The sequence below is a fragment of the Myxocyprinus asiaticus genome, chromosome 24 (assembly GCF_019703515.2).
Source record: "Myxocyprinus asiaticus isolate MX2 ecotype Aquarium Trade chromosome 24, UBuf_Myxa_2, whole genome shotgun sequence".
Taxonomy (NCBI): Eukaryota; Metazoa; Chordata; class Actinopteri; order Cypriniformes; family Catostomidae; genus Myxocyprinus; species Myxocyprinus asiaticus.
The window spans coordinates 14,090,315-14,112,532 of record NC_059367.1 but is presented as its reverse complement, the minus strand read 5'-3'; the positions used below and the strand labels follow the sequence as shown (position 1 = coordinate 14,112,532).

Sequence of the window (22,218 nt, the reverse complement as noted above, 5' to 3'; positions counted from 1 at the left end):
TGATCTTTAACAAAATTAAATTTGTAAAACTTAAAATATCAAAGATTTTTTTATTTAATTCAGCTAAAGATTACTCAGTTAAATTTGATGGAAATTTGTTATGAAATTGAAACATAAATCTTTAAATGCATACTGTAAATCTTGAAAATATTCTTTTGAGTAAATGTTTATGTACATTTATTTGATTTTCTTTGGTTTAAATGTTCAAATGTGTTTTTATTTACTTTATATATAACTTAATACTTCATACATACATAGTTACATTTTAAAACATTTAAATGTTCAGTGGAACCATAAATTCAAGAAAACTGCTTGGGGCCAGAATAAGTAAATATGTTAAACCTGTACAAAAAAATAAAATAAAAATTCCACTACATTTTTTAAATTTAATTTTGTTACAAATTTCACAATTTTAATGGAATGTTGCTATAAAATTGAAACGTGTATCTTAAAAATAGGCTAAAATATTTTTTTAAGGGTATTGATGTTATTGTTTGATTGAATAATATGCTATATATGCAGTAATTTCCATATCAAACAAAGAGTAGCCTAAATAATCATAAAAAATATTTTTTAAAATAAAATGTTTTATTTCTTGTATGATGGCCAGCAATATGTTTTTTTGTCATTGATCAGGTGTCCAAGATTTTTACAGGGCCAAGGTGGCAACCCTAAGCGGCATGCCTTTACTGCAAATCTGGTTTATCTCTTCACACTAGTTATGTACTGTTTATCTGACAGAAAAACCTTTTTATACTGTACAAAGTAGCAGATCTGTACTACCTCATGTTCCTTAAGGAATAGTCCACCCAAAAAGGACAGTAAAGCACCAGTAAAGTGCTGTACAACTTGTGTGCTATATTCCGAGTCTTCTAAAGCCATATGGTAGCTCTGTGTGAGCAACAGATTGAAAAGTAATTATTCACTGAAAATCTTGCCCCCTGAGATGCCATACACCATTCTTGCAAGTCACATGACCGGTCACAAAGCGGCAAATTTAAATAGACGCAACCATAAATGAGATTGTGAGCTCATTTTTGGAGCTTGCCAGTATAAATCACCAATCGTTTTCCTTGAATGCAAAAGAACTGCTCAGACATTCTGCCTTTAGTGTTTCATGGAAGACAGAAAATAATACAGATTTTTTATTTTTGGGTGAAGTATTTCTTGTAATAGACCATGACAGCAGCACATCTCCATTTCCATTTTAGGGAATGTCAGCACTGGAGGAGAAATGATGATGTTTTGGGATTCATTTAAATGAACCATTCAATTGTATCTACTTTCTTTTTTCTTTTTTTTTTCTTTTTTGTCTTTTTTCACATGTGACTGTTCTTTACAGGTCCCCCAAGCCCTCAATGCCATATCATTACTATGAGCCAGCAGGGCCGGATGAATGCACCATGTATCTCTCCCATGAGCAGGGCCGCCAAGGCAGCCACCATCGCTTCATCACAGAAAAACTTGTCTTTGCGAACTGGGCACGTGTGTTCAACATTCAGTTCTATCAACCAGACTGGAGACCAGCGCCTCTCGCACAGAACAACACAGTCTCCTGAGGTTCATCCACTGCAAACTCTGTGACAAAAAACATCTAGAAAGAAGGATGTGTTCTGTATGTCTGTTTTGAGCACAGAACCTATCGATCACTTTGTGTCCCTTAGACTGAAATTGAGTGAAGTATTGCTAAAGCCAGAAATCATTGTAGCTTTGTAATAGTAAGTGGTTAGACACTGTGGTTCCCTGCTGTTCTAAAATTAAACTCTTCAACAATGTCAAATTTGTGTAACTTTGCCAGATAAAGCATTTCTACTCTAAGAGGCCTCTTTCACTGTTAAAACTAAAGGGTCCCAAAAGGGTATTACAGCTTGATGCAATATGAGAACATTTTAAAGTTCCTATGATTCAATAGGACAGCATTTTAAAGTTCCTATCATGCCGTAAAATAACCTTTTATGATTCCTATGATGCCATAAGAGAACCTTTGTAAAATTATCATGATTTCAATTCTAAATCCTACAGTATTGTTATAAAAGAACATTTTAAGGTTCCTATAATTCCATAAAATAACCTTTTTAAGTTCCTACTGATGCCATAAGTGCACTTTGAGTTCCTGTGGTGTCAAGTTCTGTGGTTCTTAAGAAACCATCTATGTAGTAGTTTAAAAGATCCCAGAAAGCCTCTATTTTTCTTTTGTTAACGGATGATACCTAAAACCAATACACTATAATGAGCCAACACGGACAATTTAACATTAAGAATTTCTTGTAATTTCCCAATAACCATATAGCCAACTCAAGAACGGCCACAAAACTATTTCTTGTTAAGAAGAGGGTTCTTTGCTGAACTTTATGAGCGATTGTGTGCAAAGTGAATATTGTTGCATAAAACATTTATATTGAAGGTTCCCAGAGACATTTTTAATTTACAAAGAAACATATTCCATATTATCATTGCATTCTGGCATGAAGCACAAATATCCAATCATACCCTCACATTAATCTCAGTGGTTTTTCCTGTTCTCCTCACAACATTTGACCAAAACAGGCCAACTCTGACCATGACACATGACCTTTAGACAGAGTGAGAGCTGCTAGGCTCTTCCTTCGATTCCCAATATAAAGGTTACGTGAGAGCATATTGACTTGCTGCCTACATTGGTGTTCATGTTACCTTTGCAGCTGGAGACTGGGGCCAATGTGGAATGCTAATAGTTTGACATTCTCAGGCTTGCTCAGGCTTATGGAAGCCGCTCTGGTCTAATGGGATATCATTCCATGAGTTCTGCTTATTCGGAGTGGCCGGCGAATGTGCCTGGCACAACAACAACTGTCCCTTAGGTAGTCTAGGGAAATTGGAGGGCTTTAAAGGACACAGGAGTCCGCAAATGAGGCTGGCCTTTGATTCAGCTCTGCTGGCTGCTCCTGTAATCAGCCAGCCAAGGCAACATGGTGATTATGGATGACCTTGCTGCATCAGGGAGGAGGCCGGAATGAAATAAACTTGTGAGTGATGTTCCAGGTTGCCCAGGTCAGACCCAAATGTCTTACATTCTTAAATTTTTTTTTTAAACCTTTTGAATTTACAAATTTACCTGCCAGGAGATAAGTGTTTAAGCTATGTTCCTGTCATGGTAGATGAACTAGATGACCGTGATTCTGTGGAAAATGTACAGTTTCACACAATACACACATATCTGAAGTCAGTTAATGTAGTCGAATGCCTTAACAAAATACTGCCATTTAATTGACTAAAAGTCAGTTCTGCCACCTAGTGGTTATTTCTCTTAGCACACATTACACAGTTTTAATGAACAACAACTAAACCGCAGTTCTCGTCTATTCAGGGGTGCATATTACAACTTATATTGATTTTTACACTTTAAAATCTTAATTAATAACGTAGTAGTTCATTTTTTACTAACACCTATTTTTTTATTTTATTTGTATTTTTTTTATTATTTTGTGCAACATCAGCAATTGCATTGCCAACACAATGCAATATATAGCAATAATGTGACAGTTATTTGTACCATTGTTTAATAAATAAATCATTCTAATTTTAATATATTAAATATTAGGCTAATAGGTTTTGAATTTTTTAAAGAACACACTAGAAAAATAGTGACAATAAAAAAATTAAAAAAATTATAGTATCCATAACAAAAAGGTCTAAACAATGCTTACTCTTATTAAATTTACACTTACAAAATATTTAGCCAAAACCATCCGACTATTCTTTCTTATAATGTATAAAAAATAAAACTATCATAGGGGTTTCTTTTCTTTTTTTATGTTTATAACAGTATTGATCAAGGACAAGGAACAATACAAAAAAATATAATTAACCATATACACATGCACATGGTACCAAATGAAAGAAAATTACAGGGTTTAGATCTGAATTGAGATACAAAACAATCAAAAAATGAATACAATTATTTATTGTAAAGGTTGAAACAAGTCTTTAAATTAGCTTTAAAAGAAAAAGTTATCAATACAATTTAGTAAATAGTGATTTTTTATTGACAATCAATTTTAAAGACTCTTTCAGGAGATCAATATCATACGGGTTTGTGTTTATTCTTTATTTCGCATTAAAATTACAATATGGTAGAACAACATAACATACTATGGACAGCCAAATTACTCAAAATCAAATCAAGAAATATGTGAATAGATCATTAAAAACATAATGGAATAGTTGATTGAACATGTAATCATTAAATTAATCACTAAACTACTTCATAAATTGAATCATTATTTTGTGTCCTATCAGTAAGCTTCGTCTCTTTTCATTTTCAAGGTTATGGTTATCGTTACTGGAAATGCATCACATATGTTGAGAGGAGTTAATTATGGAAGATGATGTCCTACCTGTCGTGGAGTGACGTGCCAATAACCATAACCCTGTAAAAATAACAAGACGAAGCTCGAGTTTAAATGAAAAATCAACCCAAAGATAATGCTAAGATAAAGATGGACTTAAACTGGTGCTAAAATGAAATACAAGGAGATTTTATTTATTTATTTAGGACTAGTCATTTAATGATTAATTTAATTATTATTTATTTTTTAACAGTTTCAATATGTATTTGAAGATTTATCTAAATATTTATTTCATGATTTAATTTTGAGTAATTTGTCCCTCCATACCACACAATCAACAGTATACGGAAATCTAAAGGCCTGGGTGTTAATATTAAACATAATAATAGGCTAATGATAATAATACATTATTATTCTTATAATAAATTATCATTATATAAATAAATTATGAATAAAAAAATAAATACAAATAATAACAAAATAAATATATATTTAATATATTATTACAATATTATACAAATATAAATCATAGGGTTTTTAGTTGATGGATAATGACATACAAATGCGCGAGCTCACCGATTGGTTACGCTGCGGAAGTTTGTCACATTGTTTACAACTCAACCGGATATGGGTTTTATGTAAGGGGAAACGTAATGAATTCCTCAGTGTGACTAAATAACAACCGCTTTCTTCTTGTTTATTTGCAGCTTATACATGATATTAGTGTACTACCAACCATCTAGTATTACAGTAAGTGTTAATGTCGTTCAACTGCCAAACTGCATAAAAGGACTATTTTGAATATGGTGTCATTACATATTATTAATAAAACAACAGCCAAGGCAATGCAACACTGTTTCAGTGCAGCTAATAGTTGCCATGATTTATGAAATAACCCTGTTTTCGGTTCATAAATTAATTTCATTTTCGGTTTTACCAAAAACGAGAAGTGTCTCATATTGAAATCCAGCCACTGTCATTCAGTGTGAGTCATGACAACGTTGAGCAGTAAATCTGCGGAGGAGATCAGATGGATGCTGGATGATTATGGAATTAAACATGGCCCTGTGGTCGGTAAGATGAGATGTGAAATACCCTACAATATAATGTAAAATGGGATCGTTATTTTTCTTCTTCTTTGATTTCCTGAGGAATATGATGATTTCTTTTATGTTTTGCAAGTGATCTGTGAATATTAAATTCAACAGACTCCACCAGAGCTCTTTATGAGAAGAAGTTGAGAGAAGCCATGGCTAAACAGAGAAAAACCAAACCTCAATCAGACAGGACATATTACAGAGAGGAGGCAGGTAAGTCATAGTAACATATAAAGATCTAATAAAAACATGAGTAGTCTGCACTAGGGTTGTAGTGGTACATCACACCAGTGATGCTTGTCTTATGTGCTGTTTTTGTTACATTTAAACTTGTTGCACCCTTGCTTTACAGAAGAGCTTACCTATGTTCATCATCATAGACCAGTGAGTACTAAACAACACTTAACTGTACTATTTGTTCTGAGGGTTTCTGTCTAGTTGACTAATGTGTTATGTTGTTGTTTAGCAACGATATGATGCTGTGAGCCATAGGTAAGTAATTCTGAAATTACACTTACCTAAGTTATGTGAAATTGTGAAACTAACACAAGTGCATGTTTTCGTTCATTAGAGCGAGGTCTAATTATAGAGGGATGGACTACACAGATGAGTAAGTTGTCTAATTTTATGGCAAAGAATCAGACTGATTGTGTCACTTTTGTATTTAATTTTTTTTTTTTTTTTTTTTTTTAAGGCCTGCCATATATAGGACACAGGCTTCACCATTCCTCAATGTGTCACAGGCAAGGAACATGCCATTTGAGCCTGAGAAACCAAACATATTAGAGAGCAGTTCAACACGCTGGGTTCCAGTCTGGTTACAAATATTAGTGTTTCTGATTGTGTCTGGACTTCTGTACCTGATTTTCATAAATATGGAACCAGCTGAGCCTGTTAAAAGACTGACATAGGTGCTGTTATATAATCAACTGTTACACTTTGAAGTAAGAACATGTTCAGTTTGACTGGTGCTTTTTAACATCCTGGAGATTTGTATTTGTATGGTATTTAAGGTATATTTAAACTTCCCTTTAGTTGTTGGCAGCTGGTAGCATACTGTTTGTTGAAAAACCCTTTTGTGTGTAATTTTTTTTTTTTATCAAAGAATAGTAAGCTGACTGTAATTCTCTTGTCAATTTCAGGGAAGTGTGTGTTACAGGATGCACCTGTTAGAGGGTTATTTAGATATCTCAAGACATTTGATAAAACTTGTGTTTTTAGTTTTTTCTTGGGCTCATTAAAGATTAGTGTGTAATTTGACTCCTACTTAACTTTTTATTAAATGTACACAGAAAAGGCATTAAATTAGCACAAATTCTTGGCCATTTTTACAAATTAAAGACACAATTACTGGATTTAGTGTTCATTCTCGTACAATCATATGCCATTTTTGCTTTTGTGGATACAGCGTGTTTTTGTAAATGTATTATACAAGCTTATCTGGGTTGGTAATTTCAAACCTACTAGTCTCTACCTGTGGATTAATTATATTTATCTTTTCTTTCTTACAAATAGAGTGTATATAGTGTTCCCAACTGTTTGTCTTCTCTAGGCATTGCAGTGCTGCTTAGAATGTTACGGATATGCCTAATATTCACTAAAACTTTTGTGGTATAAATACTTGTAGTTCTGTTGTATTTCTAAACATGAAAAAACTCTGCTGCATTACAAAGGTATGCATGTAAATGATTACTTTTGTCTGCTTCAGCAAATCTGGTGATTGAGAGAGCCCATTTTTGTGTCTAATACAAAAACATGAACAAACCAGACAAAAATACACAATGTAATAATGCTATCACAGTTGTTAAGTGACCTATATTAGGGTGGTTGTTCCCAGCTGTGATTAACCAAACATTGTTCACACAAGATCTTTAAAAACAACTGTAGTAGAAAAAAATAAATATATCATTTTAAATTATAAAGCCTCTCAGATTACAAAGACAAAAAAAACAAAAACATTTCACAGTTTTTGTCTTTACGTGCAACAATGTGGGAAGACCTCAGGACAGGTCAAACATGGTTCCTCTAAAAACCAAAAGCCCTTTTTAACCTTGGTAGTGCAACAGCTAGTGTTACAGTGTCACCTCATTTTCAACTTCAGTGATGTCAGCATTTACTTATGGCAAATGTTACAACTCTCCCATCTCCAGTAAAAACATTTGGAAAAAAAAAAAAAAAATCTAACCAATGATAATTGAAATACATTTCTCTGTAACTGACACAGAATGACACATAATAAGAAATGTGGTTTCTGTTGTTCTTGAAACTTAATCCCATCTTCCCTTCGGTTTGCACAGGTCACTGAAACTCCAACATTGGATGGACAGAGTGACCAGTCTAAAGTAGGCTTTTTTTCCTGTAAAAAAATAAAATAAAACTAACTCGTACAGATAATATTTTCACTTCCTGTAAAGACCTCCCTCTCTGTAAAATATGAAATTACGCAAATTAAATTTAGACCAGTCCTTAAAACTACATGCTGTATTGTTAGTCAAATACTGAAAAAGTCGATTATTTTTCTTTTGTTTTTCTATGTTAACATGCACTAAACGAACGTCTCAGACTATTTCGCCACATCTCGATTTTTTTTAGCATCTTGTGCCGGAGTGATGCGTTTTTATAGACTCAGTGTCAAGTAAAAAAAGAACTTCAACTTTTAAAACCACATTTTGAGACATCTGCGTTCTATTCGTTGTGCTGGGTCTAACTGTTTACACCCTTTACCCAGTGACAAAATGTCTTGCTGTGCGTCACTTTTCAAGGACTTAGATTCACATGGAAGAGAGGATTTGTCATGCACCTGGCTAGGACAAGGTGCATGCATTTCATAACTAGAGGAGCAGACTTTTTCATTCAAACTCACATTACCTTAATTTTAAACTCCCATTACTTGATTGTCAAGGCAATGTAAGTGTTGTCAACACCTGTAATGACAAACATTATTTCTAAAACTTAGAATTAAGAACTTTTTAAGATAAAACACAAATGTTTGAATACATTACAAAATCATGTCATTACTCACAGGTCCTGCTCTCTCGTTCCAGTTCAGTGGGTTTCCTCACTCTTTTGCAGAACACTTTGGCAACAATCAGAATGGCACATGTTGCCACCACAAACGTCAGACCGGACACCAGCAAACTGATTACCACTGGACTCATTACCGGATCCACTTCTGTGATTTAAATAGAATAGCAAAACATTAAGCATACAATGATTTGAGACGTGCAATGAATAAAAGCTACTAGATGTTTAAGCCAAATCTGCAAGTCTGCTTTGATAAAGGTATAGTTCACCCAAAAATGCAAATTCTGTCACTATTTAATCTCTTGAACGTTGTTCCAAACCCATATGACTCATTTTTTAGTGGAACACAAAAAGATTTTATGCAGAATGTTAGGGATTGACAGCTTGAGTCACCATTCACTTTCATTGTATGGAAGAAAAAAAAAATGCAATGAAAGTGAATGGAGACCGAGTCTAATATTCTGCCTAACATCTCCATTTGTGCTCCAAGGAAGTAAGAAAGTCATGTGGGTTTGAAATAACATCAGGGAGATTAAATGTATTTTTTTTTTTTTGGCATAAACAATCCCTTTAAGCTCACTTTACTTTTTGGATTCAAAACAGAGCTTAAACTATTATCCACCAGAGCTGGAACCATGACAAAGAAGCTATACTGTGGAAACAAGATACACAAACCATCCCTGTCCAATACAATTCACCTCGAATGGAGATGGGTAAAGGCTGACTCTCTCTCGAGATAAACGTCCGGTCTCCAGTCTGGACCTTGTACAGACAGCAGTAGTAGCCCTCATTATTGAACTGGGCACTGGAGAAGGTGAAGGTGACGAAGGGAGCAAGGGCTGGCAGAGAATGCCGGACGGTACCATTGGGTCTGATAAGCCGCAGCTGGAAGGAGCCTCCAGGATACAAATGCTGAGTGGAGCAAGTGACGTTGAAACTGTAGCCACGGATGACCCAACCTGGCCGGGCTTCAGGAGACGAGTTGTACCAGATTTGAGGAGTGTGAATCTCCACTGAGGATAGGAAATAATTAGTCTTGAGACCACAAGAAATCAAGAGCTTTAAAGGAATAGTTCACCCAAGAACGTTTGGTAATTATATGCTCATGTCATTCCAACTCCTCCCCCTCATTTTGTGATCTATACAGGACGTAACCACAATATACTTTGAGGGGGAAAGTCCCCTCCAATAATCAGATATGGCTAGATTCTCCCCTCCAATAATTGATATCCTTGTTGCTGTTCTGCTGTAGTCCATTATGCACCGCTGTCTAACTGTCATTAACTTGCTGCAGGCATAACATAATGGTTTAAAAAAGTATAATTTTTACAGCACTCAGTAGTCTAACGCCGCTCATCAATGTCATATGAGATAGCCAATCAAATCGATGAAGGCGGGACTCAAGTTTAAGATGCTAAGCGGGAACCTTGTGGATTATTCCAGCACTGTGCATCAGCAAGCAGTTCAGGTTAAGAGTGTTTGTGTCATGTACAATGTAAGTATCTAACTATACATGCAATATTTGACCACTGTTTTATGATTGAAATTTTGTACAGACCAACAGTAATTTCCAAGGGTGCAAACTATTCACCATTTGGTGAAATCCGCTGTTTTGAATTTAAAATATATAATTTACAGTACGTGATTTGTATGTCATTCATAACTGTGAAAACATTAACGGATTCGTTTTCAGCGAATCAGGCTTAAGACAAAGAGTGAATGTGTGTATATTGTAAAGGAACTGAATGAATGTGGTAATCTGGCAGGATTTTGAAGTAGCTTTTTAGAAAATTATCTTGACATTGTCTAAGAAAATGATCTCTCTCTCTCTCTCTCTCTCTCTCTCTCTCTCTATATATATATAAAAACACAAAGTAGAGTGTTATCACCCTCAGATTAAAACTAGAACATGGGAAAACCTGTGACTTGACTTCTATTGTGCTTTTAGGTTTTGGCAAGGACATTGTCATATATTCTTAATGCAAATATTATTAGGTAATAATTTAAAATCAATTTAAGGTTTGAAATAATTTGTCTTTAATTAGTTCTGAATTTTGTACAGCATCTCCAAAGAGTCTAATTTTAAAAGAGACCATTTTATTTTGAGTATGTCAGGTTTTGCTCAAAAAATGAGCCACCAGTTAAAGTAGTTCACCTAAAAACCACTCATTTACTCACCCTTAAGTTTTTCAAAACCCATATGCTGTTTTTTTTGTTTTTTTCTTGGAACATAAAAATAGATATTTTAAGCAGCTCTATTCCATAGAATAACAGCTTATAGTGAGCACGAGCTGTCAAGCTTCAAAAAAGACAAATAAAACACTATTAAAGGTTCAGTATAAAAACATCATAACAGTAGTCCATATGACAAGTGCACTATATTCCATAATTGTATTTTCTTTTTGCTAGCCAGCTGACACAGTCATGTCATTTTACATATACATCAATGATGAAAAGAAATTCAAATTATATTCATCTTTTCTTTGAGACAGCACAAAAAAAGAAAGAAAATTTGACTGAAAAAGGCAAATTGCTGTCTTGTAATGTGTGAACTTTAAAAATACATGTATCTTTTAAAACCAAAAATTATAAAATGTTGGGCCTTTATCACATTTCAAGCCTTTATTCAGAAAATTACTGCATTCAGCACCTTTACTAAAGTACCAAAGTGGACCATTATATTTGTGACCTCAACTCCCGTGACCCCCCACCCCCAAAATGGTTTGGTCCCCCCCCAGTATTCAAGACATGGTTACGGCCTTGGTTCTACGGAAAATAATAACAGTTTGGAACAACATGAGGGTGAATAAACAATGACAGAATTTTCATTTTTGTGTGAACTATTCCTTTTACAAACAATCAATTTCTCTCAAAACACCACTGCCTAAGTTACAGATAACTTACAGACTGTGATGTTGATGAAGTTGCTGTGTGGAGAATTTCCTGAGGGAGAGTTTCCCAGTTTGTTGTAAATTCTGTACAGACAGCTGTAGCTACCCTGGTGAGAGATTTCCAAGTCTGACAGTTTCAGATCCCCCGTCATCTGCCTGGGATCGGCTCGCTGGGTCACCAGTGGAGTGTCAACACCTCTTTTGTACAGATGGAAGTCAATGACAGACTGCAAGTACGGGGCTGTACATTTAAAGTGAACAGTCTCGCCGGCTGAATAGGCATAGAAGCGCGACTGAATAGACAAGGTGGGTGCTGGGAGTTTACCTAGATAAAAAAGAAAAATGAATTAACACTATAAATTGTAAATATTAACATATAGGACATACCCATCTCCTAAATAAAATATATATATATATATATATATATATATATATATATATATATATATTTTTTTTTTTTAAATCATTGTTTTTTTTTTTAAAAAGCTTCCAACAGTTTTATCCATATAGCACTTTTCACAATACATGTTGTTTTTAAGCAGTTTTATAAAAATAGTGCTTTTCGGGATAGTTCACGCAAAAATTAAAATTCTGTCATCATATACAATACGATCTTATATCGATTCTCTTAGCCAGTGTACCAATTTTTGCCGATACCTCAATTCATCAATTGAATCATCAATTGTTTGATGACTGCTCAATGCCTTGTGGAATGAGGTAAACACTATAGTGACAATTTGTCATCTCTACAACAGTCAAGCAAGTCTTTCAACCTAAAATACTTACATACCCATCTCCTGTTTCCGACAGGAGAGTATGTGCCATCCATGTTTTTTTCTTGGCTACAACTTTCACAGTCGTATAAAAAAATTCTGTTACAGTTTAATGTGATAAATGTTAGTAACGGTGTTATGTTTAGATGTGAAAAGTATTGTAATTGATGTTGGTGCAGGGCATGTGTTTTCTCTTTCCCTCGTCAGAGCTGGTTGGTATATCGGGGCTGTCTAGCCGTTTGACATGGTTAAATTGCTCCATAGTGCTTTAAAATATGGGTAATATTTAAATGGGTTGCATGCGCCATGATATCGAGGGAAGCCGATTTAATTACGAATGTTAGCCGCTCTCTGCGCTATCCTGTCACGGGAGCTCGCATTTCGAGGGAAGCCCGGTTGACAAGCCCGCACGGATAGAGCAGATCGCAACTTCAGGCACACTCCGCACACATCTGTGTCCCACATGAGAAGCATATTTAGTGCTTATAAAGTTAAAATAAATGTGCAAAGGTTATTTGATCGATGGATCGTGACACCCCTAGACGCCGTTCACTTTCATTGTATGGAAAAAAGATACCATGTAAGTAAATGGTGACTGAGGCTTTTTAGGTGAACTATCCCTTTAATTCCGCCAGAGGGCAAGCCAAATGGGACTATGGCCAGGACAAAAACAAACCTTTCAAAGACTTGATTTATTCTCTTACCTGTGCACTCCACTGCAGCATTCTCATTGTGTGCACACACCCCATCATTGAGGATGCGTTCACACAGGTCCAGGGCAAACTCATCGCCCGAGCATTTTACATTCCTCCACAACACCTCTCCGCTGGCCCGTCCGAAACGAGCCCCATTTGGAATGTCCAAAACAAACCCACAGTCGAGCTCTCTACAAACCACAGCGGCATCCTCCAGATCCCAACCCTGCTGGCACACAGTGCCCCACTGATGCCCGTGACGCACCTCCACTCTCCCTGAGCAACGCTCCCCCGGTCTGTCATTCCCAAGTCTGGTGATCGGTTCATCTGTTGAAACATTAAGGGTGCTTTCACACTAACAATTTTGGTGCACACCCGGGGTCGAATGATGTCAAAGTTCGGTTCGTTTGGATAATGTGAACGCTGTTTTCCGAACTCAGGTGTGCACCTGCAAACCACACCCGGGTCCGCTTGAAAAGGTGGTCTGGGGTATGGTTCATTTGAACTCTGGTACGGTTCGCTGCTGATATGAATGCAATCGTACCAAATCGTGGAAGTTAACAGCTTGTGATCAGGGGCGGAGCCAGGAGTTTTTCAGAGGGGTGGCCGGGCAGTGGCCAGCCATCAGTCTGGCAACATCGTCTGGGGTGGGGGTGGTGGTTCGTATCATCGGAGGGTGGGTGAGTGTGTGTGTCTGTGATGGGGAGGGAGGCAATGCTCCCCACTCAGAAACCTAGCTCCGCCCCTTCTTGTGATAACATATAATTGCGTCTTTGCAGGCTCGCGATCGCAACTGTTATGGTATAATGCATTTCTCATACCTGCTTGTGTCCAAATACACCACCTTCATAAAGCATCTCACTATGTTCACGTCTCTTGCAACGCATCCATGGACTCGCGGCAGAAAAATGCTAATATTCATCACATCATTGCACATTCAATGCATCCGCAACAGACATCAAAGTGTTGTTCTGTGCATGTCAAGTTTTCGTGGTAATTCTGAAGAGACAAACTTTAATACTTCACTTAACACAGTGAAGCTGACGTCTTCTAGAGTTGTTACCTAGTTACAGTGGTAAACAGCTGCCGCTTGTACTCACGTTGATGACGTAATCAAACCGCAGTTCTATGGAATTATACATGTGCCAAAATTCTGTGAGCAAAATTGTATTTTGTGCGTGCAAAATGTTATTTTGAGTGCACAAAAATTTTCTGTTCGTGCAAGATGATTTTTGAGCGTACAAGTTGATATTTTGAGCACAAAAATTTATTTTGCATGTGCTTTAACTCAGTTTTGTAAAGCAATGTATCTTCTTGCAAAGAGGAATAAATTTTTTGCATGTGCAAGATCTCACTCGCTTGGAACATCAGACTGCTCGCTTGCTTTTACATCCGTATTCTGACAAGTCACGCTTCCTTTGTCAGGATTGGCTATTAGGAGCTGCTTACAAGCACTCTGTGATTGGACAGTTGAGGTAGTTACAGCAACCATCAACATCATGTAAATAATGCAGAAGAGCCAACAGGCACAATGCTCCAAGTTCAGTACACACTTTATATACTGAATGCAGTCATCATTACAAATTATATTTACCCTGTGGATTATAGACACACCAGGAATACTGTAAGGCTTAACTTACTGTAATGCAAGTTTTTCAAAATATAGTAGCCTGGGATCATGCAATGCTAAGGATTCCTTTCTATTTTTTTTTTACTTTTTGCAGTCTCAAAACAGTTGAGGTTCAATATACTGTACATTTATTTTACCCCAAACTAAAACAGGAGACATAATTAGCCTCTTTTCCTTTTATTCCGTTTCTTCTCATTAATAAATTTTGCCTTAAGGGTTGTGGGAGAATGCATAAACTTAATAAAAACAGCATACTGAACATTTCAAGATACCCCACATCTTTGAAATGCAAACATAAACAGCTTTTCTAATTTATTATCAAGAACAGAATATGTTAATTTAGACAATATTTATAATATTCATAATATTTATAATATTTATAATACACAAGGCTGTCGAAAAATGGGAGAGGACACACTAAAGAATGTGGACAAAATAACATGTTTATTAAAGAAAATAATATTGAATGTAATAATAACAAAAAGAAGAAGGTTCAGTTGTTATAGTAGACTGTAATCTGGTCACATTTATTTTAATAAACTGATCTCTCAGAATATCTTTTGGGATAAATATAAGTCAAATTAAGTTCCCCCAAAACTACACTATTACGTTTTACAGTGTAGTTTTACACATGAGAGAGATGATATTAATATAATTTCAGATAAATGTGGTAGCTAACATGGCCAAGCTAGTAGCTACATAAGTGTAACTTGGTAACCTAGATAACCAAATACTAGCCAAGAGAACCAAACACTAATATAGACCATACTAAGAGAGCTAGACAGGTAGTTATCTAGCTCGTAAGCTTATTGGCAGTGTGCAGACTAAAAATTATATTTAATTAATGTTAAGTAAAAACAGTTGTCAACAAAAGAATTGCTTTCATGTGGTCACAGTGGGTTACACTTCCTTTCTTGAAAACAAACTATCCCCTTCTCCTCATCCTCCTGTTTTGATTAGCAGTATGATCTGTGATCTAGCCAACCAATCAAAATGTACCACCTCATCTCTGATTGGCTGGAATTCTGGCACATTATAATGCTGTAAACTTGTTGAGCGAGCAAGCAAGCAGTCAAAGCTATGAGCGCATGCAGAGTGAGCGAGTGAGATCTTGCACACGCAAAAAACAGTGGAGTTACATACATTTCAGAATTCTGTGCAAATTCACATTCAAATAAGCTTTATTCAAGAGCAAAATTTATTTTTGTTTGCTCAAAATGAATTAATCTTCATTATTTAATCTTTCAAGAAGATACATTGCTTTACAAAACTGAGTTTACGCATGTACAAAATAACTTTTAATGCACTCAAAATATCATCTTGCATGTGCTGAACATTTTTGCGTGCTCAAAATAAAACCTTGCGCACGCAAAAGTGGCTCATACATAACTCCATACAGTTCAGACCCAAAGAACATGATGTGAACAAAAACCAGCAGAGGCAGCAAGAGGTGGAGGAAACGAACTTGGGTTCGGTCCAAGCAATCCAACCAAGTGTGAAAGCAAAGTGTCAGTCAGTGTGAATTAATCTATTCATATTTGAAACTTATTGATCAGTGGGTCAGAAGTCAAAATCAATGTCAATAACTCACCAAATGCATGAACATCTTCAACAGCAACATTGCATCCTGGTGAAGAACACAAGAGTTAAGGGTAGGTTCAAAAAATTAACATATGAATTAATATGTTATATATACAATATGATATTTAGAAAGTCTGCAGTTAAAACTTTGACAATGCTCAGGTCATGATCTCTTCAAATAAATGTATAATAATAGCCTGACATGGTGTTTCAGTAAATTTAATTAATAATAATAAAAAAGGTTACCAACCAAGCATAACCAGGACCAGAAGAATCCTCGACATTGTATATTTTCCATGTAACGCACGTACCAGAGTTTTAAGCTCATTTATTAACTAATTAAAGAACTCAATATAAATGTCAGTGGCCCAACAGCTTCAGTTTAACAGTAAAGACTCGGTCTGAACTGATGCCTGTACGAGGACCAGAGGCAAGTTGATGCATAGCACTTCAGTTGACTCAGCTAGCAGGCTAACTAGCACTTCTAAACAGCTACACTGCCCCTCTTCGTAGATATATGATTGATAAATTACATTCGCTATAATATCCCATGTTTACTAAACACAATATTCGATAATAACGAATAATACAACAATTCAGATACAGAATCGACCTGTAAGACGGGACGGCTAATATGCTAACGTTGCCCTTAAGTGAGGAGAGAGTTGTTTATAGAGCGAAAATAAAATAAATACTAATTCATTTACAAGGCGCAATCACGTAAATCTGTATTCGGTAACGTGTCGTGAGTTTGTGTCCCTCAGGCGTGCGGTATTTCCACAAACAACGTCATATTCCAGACGAGGTGAATGTGGAAAATGTCCTGTCTTCACTGGTTGCTCTGTTACGTCACAGAAGAGTGTTGCGCAAAACTTGCGCACGAAAACATTCCGACACGCTGATTTGCCTCAGGCGAATTTGCGTTTGATTTCGAACGTAAAGAAAGAAAGAAATAATAAAAGATTGAGAGCATAATTACAAATACACTGACAAAAAGTGTTAGTGGTGGTAATACAACTTTTGTATTCACTCTTATTTTTTCAGTAATCATTGGAAAATATTTGTTTTGTAAACAACCATACACATTTACATTTTTATTACATTTTATTTTCTATTAATATTTCTCTGTTATAACATTTATTTTTATCTTCATCGTTCTATTGATAATAAAATAATGTAATCTGCAACGCATGGAACATCTGTTAGCCTAACAGTAGTGCGGGGGATTTCTCCTTAAGTCCACTATCATCTCCACTGTTTTGAGCGTGTTCAGCTCAAGACTGTTGTGACCGCACCAGACAGCCAGCTTTTCAACCTCCCATCTGTATGCAGACTCGTCACCGTCGTGGATAAGGCAAATGACCGTGGTGTCATCTGCAAACTTCAGGAGCTTAACAGTGGGGTCCTTTGCAGTGCAGTCATTGGTGTACAGGGAGAAGAGAAGTGGAGAGAGAATGCATCCCTGATGAGCATCAGTGCTAATAGTGAGGGTCCCGGATGTGAGTTTCCCCAGTCTCACTAGCTGCTGCCTATCTGTCAGAAAGCTGGTGATCCATCAACATATTGGGGTGGGCACAGAGAGCTGGGTCAGTTTGGTTGAGAGAAGATCAGGCATGATGGTATTGAAGGCTGAACTGAAGTCCACAAATAGCCCTTTTCCACCGACATGGTTCGGGTGCGGGTTTCTGGCCCGGTGCGAATTCTCAAAATGTTCCGTGCATTTCCACTGCAGAAAAGGCAGTTCCGGGGCCGAAAACCTGGTTCGACACTGGCCCCAAAAGCTTGCTGGTCTCTACACAGGAACCGATTACGTCAGGGGACGGAGGGCAGGATAATGTTTCATCACCATGGTAAAGTTTTCCCAAACAACAACAGTAGCTATTTGCAGCAAGGAGTGCTTCTTCGTTCTATAACAACAATAAAAAACTCACAAAGTTATCAGACATCAAAGCATTCAGGTAACATGACAAAACGAGTGCTCTTCTTGCGATATGGTATTTATGAAGATCCAAGAAATCTAGAGAGATCGCAAAGGAAAAAAATACTCTACGAGAATGAAAATACAGCATGAAATTATGCACGCCGTTTTCAGTCAGACAACTGACCAAATTATAAACAAATTGAAAAACACTTAAGGGAGTACAGGGACCACGAGAAGGACATAAGCAAAAGCGACAGTGGACGGAGCAACGATGTTTTGGACTCAGACACCGACCAGCCTGCTAACTAACCAGGGCATTGAATTCAGCCAGTAATGCTCTTGATAAACAGTGAATCGCCGGTGTTCTCTGCAGCTGATCTCATTAAGATATTATATTTCACGAGAACCATCGCAATTTCAGTGGAAAAGGGCTAAAATAGGATCCTTGCATAAGTCCCAGGTCTGTTGAGGTGTTGCAGGATATAATGCAGTCCCATGTTGACAGCATCATCCACAGACCTGTTTGCTCGGTAAGCAAACAGAAGGGGGTCTAGCAACGGTCCAGTAATGTCCTTCAGGTAGGCCAAAACCAGTCTCTCAAACGACTTCATGACCACAGACGTGAGAGCGACAGGTCTGTAGTAATTAAGTCCTGTGATTTGGGGTTTTTTGGGGACCGGTATGATGGTGGAGCGTTTGAAGCAGCAGGGAACGTCGCACTGCTCCAGTGATCTACTGAAGATCTGTGTGAAGATGGGGGCCAGTTGATCATCGCAGACTTTCAGACAGGCAGGTGAAACACCATCTGGGCCTGAAGATTTCATAGTCTTTTGTCTCTGAAAGGGGGGGGGTCCAGGAGGTGTTGGTGTTTGTGTGTAGTGAACATCAGAGCGGAGCACTCCCTGCACTTCCAGTTTATGAAAGATGGTACAATGTTACACAAATCTAAAGCAGAACATTAAAGGAAAGCAAATCACAAATACTGAGGGGAGATGACAGCAGAAACCTGGCTGAATTCCTAAAGTGTGTCCCTGCACTCACACACTCTCAAAAACGGATCCTTGATCAGTAGTCCTTTCACAGTGACCCCCAAAAATTGCAATAAAATAAAATATATATATATTTTTTAATAGTTTAATACTAAAAAAATATTAAAAATAATATTAAAACATATGATTTATATATATTATATACTGTATATATTATAATATAATATATTATTTATAATAATATACTATTAATATATTATTTATACATATTAATAAATATATTAGTAATATTCACAAATAGTTAATTTATTTAGCCACTCTTGTACTTAAAGTTGTCGTTACACTTTTCAACCTCAAGGTGGGAGTCAAACTAGAGTTTGTGGTTTTGCGTAAATGTGTTTGAGAATGACCTTCTTCCCTAATTTAGAATAAAATACTGCAAGAAACTTGATTCATAACTACTTAACTGGAGAACGTAATTTATTTGATTCATAAACTACTAAACCCTAGAACTTGCTTTTAAAGTGTAGTTCTTGAGAATAGGCCTATATTTGATCCTATAACATGATATGCCTACAACAAATCAGATTTGAAAAGTCTCAAACTTTGTTTGTTTGTTTGTTTTTGCTTAATTTCTTGCTTTATTTTTAATGAAGAAATCGCTATCTAAATATCACAATAATAAACCGTGATAGTAGTTAATAATAATTAGATTTAGGGACATAAAAAGAGAACACAGTGTTCATTATGGAAAATGTATAATTTAAATCATAATTCTGATTTCCACTTTGGCCAAACAGGTTAATTCAAACTAGTTAATAACTACTTATAGCCAAACGGGTTATTGAGTCTGATCTTTACTGAAAACTACAGGAGTTCAGGAGTAGGCTACTTTTTAGCACCTTCTGAGCACAGCCATTCTATCTCACCAGCTTACGTCTGTTTAATTGGATAAACAATTCCGCCACTAACGAGAGAGAGACCGACTGGACCCATATACTGTGCAACCGTTATCCACCTGCAAATAATGTGTTCATGGAATGTGCACATTCCTCGTTGACGTCATAATGGATTGAGCAGAACAATCTACGTGCGAGACATACTAACACACTGCTATTCCGTTAGGATATACAACTGTAGTTTGGAATATTTCCTCGCGACAGCGCAACACCCACGCCGAAGCGTCACGCGCGGAATGTCTCACAGAAAGAAGCTGTCCCATGGAAGCGCAAGTGAACAACAGGTGGATTCCGAGGCCGATAAAGACCTGGAAGTAACCGTACTTCACGATTTCTCCCTCTCTCTCCGCCCCCAAGAGTAACCATAGCAAGGGCACTCTCGCCGTAAAATTCACAGTACCGGAAAGAAACTGAATGAACAACGCTCTCGGGATTTGGAAGATTTTAGTGGGCAAAAGGCGAACCTTGGCAGTGACGTGACTTGGCAGGACATTAAGGACAATATCACACAGTTCATTCGGAATTATGTCACTTTGCATCTGATTTTACGGTCGTCTTTTAATGAACAGAGTCTGTGTCTTTCTGTCTCGAGAGATAGTTTGTTGACTTTTTATAATGCCTGTAAGTAACGGCTCGATGATGGATTTGCCCTCGGAGAATGTGAAAATAAAGGCACATTACGGAGGGTAAGTGTTGTAAACTTGCACAGGTAAAGGAGGGTTTCTTTTTTTAAAGTTGGCCTACAGTGTTGTTGTGGCGACGAAAAGGTCATAATATGCCCGGCTCGCTTAAACTACTTTACCAGCTTAGTGTAAAGCATAGCATGTTTACAAACGCACCTTACTCCCACACCTGGTAACCTTTTTGACCTCTAAAATGTGGTGTTATTTTTTATATTGTAAGAACTCCTTTATTAATATTAAAAGCCGCGTTTTTTTTAAGTCAGCTATCACATGATGCAGTTCATAATATCTAACATTTCATAAATCATCCTGGCCTTAAGTAGCCATCAGTAAGAAAATAATAAGAAATGAGCAAATGCTAAAAGTTGCTTTAAGTAATTTTTCAATATGAACTGTTACAGGCTGTGCTCTTATCTCGCTGCCACTTGTTGCTCAACACACCACTCCTGTTATATGGCAATGTAAAACGTCTCGGTTACGTACATAACCACGGTTTCCTACGAGACATTGGCTGTCTCATTTGGAAGGATGCGTCCTCCGGAGGTCGCATTTGTCGGCCGCATACGTCATCGAGGCTGTCTTGTTTCAGAAAAGCAAGTAGGACACTTCGAATGCGACCTTCTTTCACGGGATTTCGGAGGATGCATGAGGCGTATCCTTCGTGGGCACTCATAACCCACAATTCTTTGCTTCAACGGAAATGTCTAAAAAAAAAAAGAGGCCAGTTTGCCCGCAAATATGATGTTCAAACAAAAGGAATGTTAATTCCCAAGTTGAAGTACCTCGGTAGATGGGTGCAGAGTATATAATATGTATAATTATATTAATATATAATTAAAATAAAGTATTAGACTAAAAGTACATCTGTAAAATCTATTTTATTTTCTCTTTACATCATTATAACTCCTAAAATGTACCTCATACATTACCTTCTAAAGGGACTTCTCACTCAAAGTGCTCGCTTGTTAAAGAGTGGCGTGCTGTCATAGCAACCATGTTACCTTCCATTTCCATTTTGTCCTACGAAGCCCATCTGGTTTAAATGAGGCTTGTTTAAAGGAGGACACTTGGTATACTGCAGCCTTCAAAGGACATGTCCTACCTAGCATGCAGCCTTCCAAACGAGACACAGCCATTGTGTTTAAGCACGCCTGTTTTGGCGCGAAGCTGTCTGCTATAAAAACAGGTGCACAAACACCATTTCTTCAAAATTTCTGACTGAGAACAAGGAGCGCATAGCTCGTGCCTCAAGAACTCTGAGTCTTGTTGTGCGGCTAGCATTCGCAATGTCTTGTTTCCTTCGTCTCAGGGAACCGAGGTTATGCACGTAACCGAGACGTTCTCTTACGACTCAGTACACTTGACGTTGCATTTATTAATGCATATGCGGAACAGAATCCCATCACGCCGCACTACAGGACATAACCTCCCAGAAAGGAAGCATGACGCCGCAGTCTCGTGGGACAGCGACCGACATGACTATGCCGCAGTGAGTGACCCTCGTGTTGGGCCAGGAAGGGAGCACTCAGAATGTATATATGAACTACAGTCATATAGTATGAATTAACTCCTTCACGAACCCAGTCGGGAAGGGAGTTTATTTATAATGTAAGGGCTTGTTACTTATGATAAATTACAATGGCCTGA

At 37.0% G+C, this 22,218-nt stretch overlaps 4 protein-coding genes across 7 annotated transcripts in view; 3 read left to right on the top strand and 1 right to left on the bottom strand.

The window, feature by feature from the left end:
• The window catches only part of LOC127414532 (alpha-N-acetylgalactosaminide alpha-2,6-sialyltransferase 5-like), a 21,743-nt gene extending 18,992 nt beyond the window's left edge, over positions 1–2,751 (top strand). The window contains exon 5 of the mRNA XM_051652624.1: positions 1,343–2,751. Coding sequence (XP_051508584.1) covers positions 1,343–1,559 — 217 coding nt within the window. The 3' untranslated portion in view covers positions 1,560–2,751. The remainder of the gene's footprint in view (positions 1–1,342) is intronic.
• Positions 2,752–3,913: 1,162 nt separating this feature from the next.
• On the top strand, positions 3,914–7,604 carry LOC127414533 (emerin-like). Of its 3 annotated transcripts, none has more exons than XM_051652625.1 (7): positions 3,953–5,078; positions 5,276–5,402; positions 5,537–5,638; positions 5,778–5,809; positions 5,892–5,917; positions 5,997–6,035; positions 6,120–7,604. In XM_051652625.1, exons 2-7 carry the CDS (start codon positions 5,321–5,323, stop codon positions 6,334–6,336), a joined length of 498 nt encoding a protein of 165 aa, XP_051508585.1. In that variant the 5' UTR covers positions 3,953–5,078; positions 5,276–5,320; the 3' UTR covers positions 6,337–7,604. The 3 variants fall into 3 exon arrangements, with proteins under 3 accessions (XP_051508587.1, XP_051508585.1, XP_051508586.1); XM_051652626.1 differs by having other exon boundaries at positions 3,954–5,078; positions 5,279–5,402; XM_051652627.1 differs by having other exon boundaries at positions 3,914–5,402; positions 5,781–5,809.
• Positions 7,605–8,293: 689 nt separating this feature from the next.
• Positions 8,294–16,888, bottom strand: LOC127414531 (uncharacterized). The gene is made up of 7 exons (XM_051652623.1): positions 16,270–16,888; positions 16,030–16,065; positions 12,818–13,135; positions 11,354–11,665; positions 9,148–9,462; positions 8,448–8,597; positions 8,294–8,349 (listed from the first exon to the last, which is right to left on the bottom strand). Exons 1-7 carry the CDS (start codon positions 16,301–16,303, stop codon positions 8,312–8,314), a joined length of 1,203 nt encoding a protein of 400 aa, XP_051508583.1. The 5' UTR covers positions 16,304–16,888; the 3' UTR covers positions 8,294–8,311.
• Positions 16,889–19,697: 2,809 nt separating this feature from the next.
• LOC127414530 (protein kinase C zeta type-like) overlaps positions 19,698–22,218 on the top strand; it is a 190,045-nt gene continuing 187,524 nt past the window's right edge. Inside the window, exon 1 of one of the 2 annotated variants that reach the window (XM_051652617.1) lies at positions 19,698–20,574. In XM_051652617.1, the coding sequence (XP_051508577.1) occupies positions 20,504–20,574 (71 nt within the window). In that variant the 5' untranslated portion in view covers positions 19,698–20,503. The remainder of the gene's footprint in view (positions 20,575–22,218) is intronic. The other variant, XM_051652616.1, reaches the window with a different exon arrangement.